The following is a 9925-nucleotide window of genomic DNA, read 5'->3' as shown; positions in this document are numbered from 1 at the left end:
AGCACAAGAGAGGACTGATTTTTCCACTTTCCTGCAGCCTGTAGCTCCTAGTCCTGCAGAGTCTGTCATAGTGGAAATCCCAACCCTGCTCCCCATATGTGGCAATGGGCTCCCTGTGACAGCTCTCTGTGCCCTCTCCTCAGGGCCACTTGGGGGAGAGATGTGATGGGGGTGCCTGGACACCCTGGTCTTCTTCCCCAGTGGGACCAGTCCTTGCAGGAGCAACCTGAATTTGCCAGGTTGTTGGGGACATCCTAGATGCCCAAGCTGCTTATGTGGAGACTCATGCCTGCAGTTCTTTATTCACTGTCTCCTGGAACCCAAAGAGTCAGAAGGATTGTGAGTCTCTGCTCCCATGGAGTGTTGGTACCGAAAGTCAGGATCAAACCTTGCTCTTCTGCTCTGTGGGAGGTTTCTGTCCTCCCTGAGCTCGTAGGACACCTGTGTTAGGGTTTGACAGGACAGTTTGAACTGTCCCAGTCAAACTACCTACCTGACACTGGCCAAGGAGTCAAGGATAAGAAGAAGGGCTTCTTCCGTTGTCATTCCTGTACCGTGTGCTCTGGGACAACCCTCCTTGAGCAGGGAGGTTGGACCAGGTGACCCACTGTGGTCCCTTCCAACAATACCCATTCTGTGACTCTGTACCATATGGGGTGTATCTGAGAGCAAAGAAAGTTCTGGCAGGTGTCACAAGGCCACTTTTCATCATTCTTAAAGGATCATGTCAATCAAGAGGATGCTCCCAGTGACTGGAAAAAGGCAGATAATGTATCCATTGTCAAGAAGGACAATCCAGGAAACAAGAGGCCAGTCAGCCTCACCTCAGTCCTTGGGAAAGAGATGGAAATGCACATTGACTGCACCAAATTGCCAACTCCTCTGCTAAAACTATAAAATTTATAGTTCATCAAGAAGGTATAAAGAATTAATTCAGAAAGTTGTGGATTGCTCCAGGAGGAAGGGAAAACCAAATTCCATCAATTTGGGACTGAAAAGCAGCACAGTGATTCCAGAAGCAGCCTGTGGTGAGACCCTAGTCTCTGAATGGAAGATTTCCTCTCCAAATGCCACCCTTTGGAGACGTGGTGACTGGAGGAAGGATGAATTTTTGCACTAAACTAGGTTGCCGTGTCAGGAACATAAGTGAAAGAAGGAGTAAGACACAGTCTTATATAACAATTAACATCATAGAATTTAATTAATTTCCTGTTATCACTGAAAATCAAATCCCCTTGAGGCACACACCAAACTTACCCATCTTCCCACACTACCAGCTTTGAAAAGGACAAGTTTAATAACAACTGGAATGCATTAACATTTCCCTCTATCCACTGGAGGCATTCCCAACAAGAAGATTACTAGTGCCTTACCATTTAGAGCAAACAATCTACACCACAAGGTAATTTCTAGCTGAGAGCCTGTTGCTCACTTATTAGTGGGTTTTGCCCTGCAGGTCAGGAACCCAGGATCAAAAGACATAATCAACAGCGTGTTCTTCTGCCTGAAGAAACTCAAAAGAAGGATTGGCAAGATTTTAACCAGCCACCAAAGTCATCCTTCAGGGATCCCTGCTCAAAGCACTTTTTTACATAATCCCAGGCACCAAAACACCCAGCAGATGTCCAACCCCACGCTGATGAGACCCAGTAGGCTCTGCAGTCCTTAGTCCCAGGATACTGCAAACATCAGGGACCATGGGCCCAAGGATACTGGTGAGGCACTTTCTGTAAATCTTCTCCTTCCCTTTGTAGTCTCTTTGTGTGTGGTTTTGCTTAAGAGTCATTAGGTTTAGGTTTAGGTATAGCAAATAGTGTTAAAGAGAGAGTTAGGGTTATGGTCAGTGTTAGGGTTTTAGGTGAAGGGTTTGTATTATGGTTAGGCTTGAGTTTAAGGTTAGGGTTACAGTCATGAGGGATAAATTTAGGGTTAGCTTTGAGTTTAGGGTTAGGGTTTCTCTCATAGGGTTAGCATTAGGTGATAACATTAATATCAGATTTACGGTCATTTTGGTTAGATTTAGGGTTAGGGCAAGTGTTGGGCTTAAATTTAAGGTGAGGGGTTAAATATTTTTAGGGATAGAGATACAGTTAATGCTAGAGTCATGTTTAGGCTTAACTCTATTGACTGGGTTGCAGTTTCAATTGCTAGGGGTAATTGTTTGTTAGGTTTCTAGGCATAGATCATTTAGGTTTATGATTTTTGTTGGGCAGGGTTTTGGTTAGTGATAGGCACAGGACTGTGGTTAGGGCTTTTCTTTTGCGTGGTGGAAGTGTATTTGGTGGATAGTATGTGAGGAGAAGGTACCAGAAGAATCCTAGTAGTGAGAGTATGACAATGACTGCATCTGTTGTGGTTATTTTGTGTTTAGTAAGTTTTTCAATATGTACTGGTTTGGCCAAATTTAGAAATATATCCCCTGAGAGAAGGCACAACCACCCTTCCCCCACCAGGTTTGGGAAAAATTAAATTTTCCTCAAAGGAAAGTGAAAGAGATAAAAGCTATTTATTTAACAAACACACAGGAAAAGGAAAATAATGCTAACTAATAAAAATCTCTCGCTGTGGAGAAAAAACCTGGCAAAGTGTTAAGAGTCCTCCCTTTGGTCTCCTCCGAGCTGGGACTTGGCCCAGGGCCAGGCCCTCTGTGCTCGATGGAAAGTCCTCCCGATGTGCTCTGATAATTGAAGCAGTCCAGTAGAAAAGGGAGAAAATCTGAAATTCCAGGGAAGGAAAAAAGTTCAACTCTCAGTCTCTCTCTGGAGAAAAAGAAACTGAACAACTGGCCAAAAGCTGACCGGGCAGCCGCAAGCCGGGTGCCTCCTCCCTCCCCTGCCGCAGCTGGAGAAAAAGTCACTATCTGTGTGTGACCTTGAACAAGCTGCAAACTGCTTTGAAAAAGTTTTGCTCAGTTTTTCCTTCCCCCTCTCAGGCTCAGTTTAAAGGCATAAAAAGGCACAAAAATTAATTTCTGGGCATAGGGCAGCGATATGGGATACACATCATAAAGTCACCCCAAGACACAATAGTAAGTCATTTAGACAGGAAGCTTGGTAGCAGGGAAGTCCTGCTAGGAAGCCTAAGACTGATCCTGAGATTTTATTGACCATGTGGGTGTTTTTGTTCTTTAGGCCATTATCATCAGTAGTTTCTGAACTTCGTTTGAGTTGAGAGTGAGGACTACTGTGGCAGTTATAAGGAAGTATAAGTAGAAAGTTAGCAGGGCGCGTTTGGCTAATATAGCCATAATAATTATTAGGCTATTCAACCTAAGCGAGAATGCTTAAGGTTTTTCAAATCTATATTTGATTTAGTCCAGTCTCCTATGGGTGCTGAGGCAAGGATTATGGTGATTAATAATTTTGAGTAGAGTGATTTAGGAAGATAATGGTGATGGGTGGCAGTAAATTTAATTATTGTTGATAGCAATGATTAGGAATTAAGTAATTCTGTGAATCGGAAATGGAAAGGGACTGGGACTAGTTACACTGCAATTGCTGTTGTCAGTAGGGGCAGGATGTTGGGTGGTTTAATTTTCTGATGTCACATTAGTTCTGCTTCAAAAGACCACAAATACCAAGGCAGCTGCTTGTACTAGGGAAGTATTTGATTATGGCTTCAGTGGCTTGTGGGTGGTGGGATTTGCAGATTTGGAGATGAGTGGAATGATAGTGAGGGTGTTAATTCCTATTCTTGTTCAAGCCATGATTCAGTGGTTGCTCAAAATTTGTAATGACTGCTCCTAGAAGTAAGGCTGGGGAGGAGATTCACTTTGCATGTTACACCTCTCTGTTCACCTTACCATGCTGATTCTTTATGTTCAGGCACATATCCTTAAGGAATGAGACAGGTCTGCACAGCAGATTGGGATGCTGATGCCTGCTCTATTACTCTAGCTTGGATTCACCTTCCAAATAGGCTCGGTACTGAACAGTGCGATTCCACTTGCAACGGCCTCTAGTAATCCAAAGGGGTGTAAAATGTTTGGGCCTTTTTTGGCTTGTATGTAATTTAGGATTTTTCATTATTCTAATATTAAGAAGGCTAAAGCAATTAGAATTGGGTTATCATGGGCACAGAGATACCATATTTGAAAATAGAGAGTCAGGTGAAGAGTAGGTATGGTAGGAAAAGAGGGGAGGTAGGGAGAAGCAGTGCTTTTCCAGGACAGGGGATAGTAGTCACTTACTTTTAATTTAGTTTTTTACTTGGAGGCCTGCTTGTACTCACATTTCTCATCCTTCTGTAAAAGGAAAAGTTCATTGAAGAGAGAAAATGACCTGGATTGCTCTGGTCTGAACCCAGCTCATACAGGACTGTTAATCCTTGAAAATACAAATCCCTATGAGTAGCTGCACCTTTAGGATGTTCTGATCTAAGCTGTGAACTTCCTTGTCAAAATGGGCTCTAGGAGGACATTGAGCTGTTTTCCCTGGGTGGTTTGATCAATTGCTGGGAAGGGGGAAGGATCATGAATCTGGGTGGGGGTTGAGCCGAAATGGCATTTTGCCGCTTCTGATTTCCTCCCAGCTTTTGCAGCGGGGCGACCACTGTGTCCCTGCAAACCGCTCCCCTTTCCAAGGCACACGCGGGCCTGGCTGGCAGCTCCGGCTTCTCGAAGGGGCTGCTGCCGTTGGCAACAGGAGCTGTTGTTGAAATTTTCACGTTGCTTAACCCTCCGTGCCAAAGGCCACCAAGTGGCTGAGGAAGGACCCAAAAAATTACCCTGGAGGAAGGGGCCAAAAGCTTGGAAAAGGATGAAAGAAACGCTCCGATGACAACGACAAGAACAAGATTTATTTTTGACAGCAAATTAACATCCGCTGCCCTCCAGCCCTCCCAGATTCGCAGGCCAAGCGGTGCTGCTTCCGTGCCTGAGGTGCTGGCACCCTGGGGAGAGAAACCAGAAAGCCGCGGTCAGTCGGACAGGGCTCCTGTCCCCCCTGTCCCAGCAGGGCCTGTGCCCGGGCCAGGCTGCTGGCTGTGCCAATTCTCCGTTTCTAGAGGAGAGCAGCATGGCAGGCCATGTTCCACCTCCTCCACTGAAACACGGCAGAGCAGTCTCCTCAGCAGCTGCAAGAGCGGGATGCTCGTGTGCCCGCTGCCGTCTGCCGGAAGCCCTTCTGCCACCCGTTGCTGTGACGCCGGGTACCCACCTCTGGAGACCTGCTGCCAGGAGAGGAGCCGATCCCGCACGAGGTCCTCGTCCGTCTTCAAGGCGATGGCCCCGCAGACCGCGGCCCCCCGGGGTAGCGCCGGCACCGGACGCACTCCACAGAGGGTGCCAGCGCTTCCCCATGCGGTCCGGGCACCCGGTGCAATCTTCCTGGAAAAAGCAAAGAACGATTGCATGAAAGTCAATTCAAAACAAGACCTGGAAGCAAGAAAAAGTGTCAAAGGTTATCACCGTATCGCGGGCCTGGGGAGCGTCTGAGCACTCCATGCAAGCATTAAGGCTCTCCACGGCTGGGGAAAAACCCCACCTTTCCCACACGTAAGCCCTCCCCTTCCTCAAGGGCCTGCAAAGCAGACCAGCTGGGGCACGCCTTCGGAACCCGCCCCCCTCTGCTGCCCCCCATCCCTACGGACGGATGCTTTTGCCAGGCTGGCTCCCCCCGCCCCAGCCCGGGCCAGGCTGGGTGGCAGAAGCTGTCAGCAAGGCCGGGCGCTGGCTCCCCCTGCACAGCATCCGTCCCCTGTCCCGCCAAAAAGCAACTTGGCGGCCGGCGGAAAAATTAATATTCCCCAGCGCCGCCAAGCAGGGAAGCTCCGGCGCCTGGCCCGGCCGAGCCCTGCCACGCCTGGAACCACGAGCATCCCCCCACCCCTCCGCCGGCTGTGGACTCATCTTGATTTCGTCGGGGTGCAGAGCGTGTCCTCCAGGAAGGGGCCGCAACCAAAGCCAACCGGCTTTGCCCCGCCAGCGGCCAGCTCGAGGATGGTGTTGTCCGGCTCCAGGTCATGCTCCGGAAGAACACCCCGGCGGTGCCTCGGCTTGCGGGGACATCACGATGCCATTGAGCTGCAGGGGGATGTTTCCCCTTTTCCAGTGTGTGGCAACTTCACCGCACTGCCACGACTTCTCCAATAGGATGGGGAGCACTGAGCCGCTTCCTCTGAAGTTGCCGAGGACCAGCGGAAGCATCTCCTTGGCTGCGCTCTCTCCTCCATGCCACAGCCGCAGGGAAACGCTCGGAACGACTGAGACGTGTGCAGCTGGTGCTTGCTGGGCTCCTGGATCCTACTGTGCAGAAGGATGGGCCTCTGCTGTCTCCTGGTCCACAGGTGACGGTCCTGCAGCCAAGAATGCTCAAACAGGTCTTCCAAGGACGGCCTGTGCACGGGGTCCATGGATAAACACCACCGGATGAGGTGCTGGCACTCTGGGGAGAGAAACCGGAAACCGCTGCTCAGCGGGACAAGGCTCCTGCCCCTGCTCTCCCAGATTCCACGGTGCCCAGGCCACACTAGGAGCGCTCGGAAGCTGCACCCCAACCTTCCCGTCGATCCTCCCTTTCGGACGAGAGCAGCCCAGAGGCACACGTGCCACCTCCTCCAGCTAACCCCAGGAGATCAACCTCCTCCCTAGCTGCAAGAGCAGGACGCCTGCGTGCCACCTGCCCTCTGCCAACCCCGTCCTTCCCTCCTCCCGCTGTGCCCTGAAGGCGCATCCCCACCTTGAGACACCCAGGGCGGGAAGAAGAGCTGGCCCCGGATGATGTCCTCATCCGTGTTGAAAGGAAGGTGCCCACAGACCAGCTCATAGAGCACCACCAGATGGTGGCTGGCTGGCCATGGTAGCAGCCAAAGAGGATCCACTCCGGCGGGCTGTACTCCGGCGTGCCTACGGGATACGGGCGCAGCTCATCAGGCCCTGATGAGTGCTGCCCCCTCCCAGCCAGCTCCCGTTCCACAACAGGCAGCCCCTGCCCCGCCGGAAAGCAACTTGGCTGCAGCCGGCTGCAGAAGGATTTCCCCTCGCTCCCTCCCTCTTCCCCCTCTGCCAGCAAAGGGGGGAATAATCTCTGCTGCCCGGCTGGGCCCCGCCTTTGGGCTCGCCTGACATTCGGGTGTAGAAGGTGTCCTGGAGGACCGTGCCGCACACGAAGTCGATGAGCTTTGCCTCGCCGGTGGCCAGGTCGACAAGGACGTTCTCGGCCTTGATGTGGCGGTGCAGGACGCCGCGGCTGGTGCAGTGCCGCACGGCCTCCAGCACCTGGCGGAACAGCCCCCGCGCCACGGGCTCCGTCAGGAACGCCCGCTCCTCTAGGAAGTACCAGAGGTCCTGACAGCGCTCCGGACGCTCCATGACCAGCGCGAAGCCGTCGGGCAGCTCGAACCAGTCCAGGAGCCGCACCACGCCGCGGAAGCCAGGGCGCGACACCATCCAGAGCAGCGCCAGCTCCAGGGGCACAAGGGCGCCGCTGTGCTGCGGGGGGGACCGCGATGCCGTCAGCGGGGCCGATGCTGCGCCGAGCCTTCGGCACCCCGGCCCGGCCCCACCGCCGCTCGCCATTGCCCGGCCCGGGACGCTCCGCGGCCCCCGCTCACTCCACGCTCGCTCCCCTCGCAGCGTCCCGGCTCCCACCCTCCCGGGCCTCGCCCTAGCCCCGCCCGCCACGCCCCGCCGGCTTTCACTCACCAGCCGCGCCCACTCCGGGATGCGATCGCGGGACACTCGCTTGATGGCCACCTGCAAGTGGGGAGAGAAACCGGAAACAACGCCCATATTTAACGTGACTCCTGCTGGGAAATCATTAGAATCACAGAATGATTTAGATTGGAAAGGACCTGAAAGATTCTCTACTTCCAAAGCTCTGGCTGTGGGCAGGGACACCTTCCACTATACCGGGTTGCTCAGGGCCCCATCTGACCTGGCCTTGAACGCTTCCAGGCTTGGGGCATCCACAGCTTCTCTGGGTAACTTGTTCCCAGTGCCTCAGCAGCCTCACAGTAAAGAATTTCTTCCTAGAAACTTGCAAAAGAGAGTAGAACTATTGCTGTAAATACAACAGCAACAAAAGGAGGGCTGAGGAGAATCTCTGCCTTTTACTGGATGTGGGGGGAAACATAGAACAAAGCCTGAGGAAAAAGCCTGAAGTACTTCATGCACTCTTCCTTCCCTGGGTGAAGACTGTCAGGGAGTGCTGGAATGAAATGGAATTAAATGCAGTTGGTGGCTGGTCACAAGTGGTGTTCCCCAGGGCTCAGCACTGGGGCCAGTCGTGTTTCATATCTTTATCAATGATCTGGAGGAGAGGATCAAGGGCATCTCAGCCAGTTTGCAGACGACGCCAAGCTGGGTGGGAGTGTTGATCTGCTGGAGGGTAGGCAGTCTCTACAGAGAGATCTGGCCAGGCTGGATCATGGGCTGAGGTCAGTTGTATGAGGTTCAACAAGGTGAAGTGTCCTGTCCTGCACTTGGGCCACAACAACCCCACGGAAGGCTACAGGCCTGGGGGCAGAGTGGCTGGAAAGCTGCCCAGCAGAGAAGGACCTGAGGGTGCTGCTTGGCAGTGGCGGAACGTGAGCCAGCGTGTGCCCAGGTGGCCAAGAAGGCCAATGGCATCCCGTCCTGGGATATGCTTTAGTGGTGGCCTTGGCAGTGTTAGCGGGCTCAGGTTATTGGGGGAACTCTGTGAGCTTAAAGGTCTTTCCCAATGGAAACAGTTCTGTGCTTCTAAACCTCCATTCCTTGTTTTGAAGGATGCAGTCCCAAACAGACCCGCATTTGTGTTTTTAAGGAATTTAGCATCTACTTTTCCGTGCAAGTAAGAGGAATCAGGCTTGAAATGCTCTCGAAACACTTTTATTCCTTGATCTTAAGCTGTGTGTTTGAATTGAGGAGATTTTGTACAGAAAGGTTGGACCAGAAGATAAATGCAGGCAATTTAGCTGCAATGGCACTTGTTTCATCTGCTTTTCTGCTTCCTTTCCCCATGAGGGGCAGATTTGGGAGTATTTGTCTTGTGCTTTGAGTTCTGGCCCAGACTTGCTCATGGATGTGCTGTAAAATCTTATCTACCCCTTTCTACTGACAAAATCTTGCAGACTGGTGGGAATTGCTAGAGACAAGGCTTATAAAGCAGTCCCCAGTATGATTAGCCCAGTGTCCCTGCTTAAATCCAGGCCTGCTTGTATTAAAAAGGAGCAAACTCTTCTAACCACCCCGCCTTTTATTTGTAGCTCTTGGGGCAAGTCCTGTGTGCCATTCCAACTCTTTGTTATCAAATGTGTGAAGTGATGTTGCTGCTGTAGCAGCAGCCTGAGTTCAGTGGGAACAACTCCAAAGCACTGTCCTGGGTCCCACTGCAGTGGGCAAGGTCAGAGACTTGCCTCTGCTGCCATGGGCATCCTGCCATGGGGAGAGCAGCTGCTGGGGCTTCCCCCATTCTGCTGACAGCAGTCTGCCTCCAACATGTGGACTGTATGGCCATGATTTTGACAGCATGTGGAAAATGCATCATTTGAACATTTTTTATGTTGCTCTAACATGACCTGACTCGAGCAGTTTGGTAGGCAGGATGCCCTGTGGGCAGGGCCATGGCAGGGATGGGTGGCTGTCACTCGCACTGGCAGTGTTATTTTTCCATGCAGGCTCCTGATGCTGCGGGGCAACGCACCAGCAGCTGTATCGGGCCCAGCGACCAGCAGCACATCGAGGAGACCCTCATCTGCACAGAGCCCATCACCCCTTTGCTCCCCCCATGGCGGCACAAGACAATTCCGCCCCAGGTGAAGGGCTGCAGCAGACTGGAGACTCCTTCAGCCAGGACTCGTTGCAATCTCCTTCCTGCAGCTGTGCCCGGAGGATGTTGGGCTGCAGCGGCGGTGCCCATGCCCAGGAATGCTGCTCGGCTCAGGGAGGCGGAGTGTGTACAAAGGCTGCGCTCAAAGCGCTGATCGCGAGACCCCAGAGCCGCTG

General features: G+C 52.2%; 1 protein-coding gene and 1 long non-coding RNA gene across 2 annotated transcripts; both read right to left on the bottom strand.

The window, feature by feature from the left end:
- Positions 1 to 4770: 4770 nt before the first annotated feature.
- Positions 4771 to 6272, bottom strand: LOC116441872. Its single transcript, XR_004239260.1, has 2 exons — positions 5157 to 6272; positions 4771 to 4890 (listed from the first exon to the last, which is right to left on the bottom strand). It is a non-coding gene; the product is annotated as an uncharacterized LOC116441872 (long non-coding RNA).
- A 4-nt stretch (positions 6273 to 6276) lies between these two features.
- LOC116441706 (serine/threonine-protein kinase pim-1-like) lies at positions 6277 to 7916 on the bottom strand (the record flags this gene model as incomplete). Its single annotated transcript, XM_032103927.1, is given in 5 exon segments — positions 6277 to 6383; positions 6678 to 6773; positions 6776 to 6844; positions 7060 to 7429; positions 7643 to 7916. Coding segments are annotated over 5 exon segments (729 nt in total), but the record flags the coding sequence as incomplete, so codon positions are not given.
- Positions 7917 to 9925: the final 2009 nt, after the last annotated feature.

This window comes from Corvus moneduloides, chromosome 3, assembly GCF_009650955.1.
Source record: "Corvus moneduloides isolate bCorMon1 chromosome 3, bCorMon1.pri, whole genome shotgun sequence".
Classification (NCBI taxonomy): Eukaryota; Metazoa; Chordata; class Aves; order Passeriformes; family Corvidae; genus Corvus; species Corvus moneduloides.
Note: the sequence above shows the minus strand (reverse complement) of the source record. Positions and strands in the feature narration are given on the sequence as shown.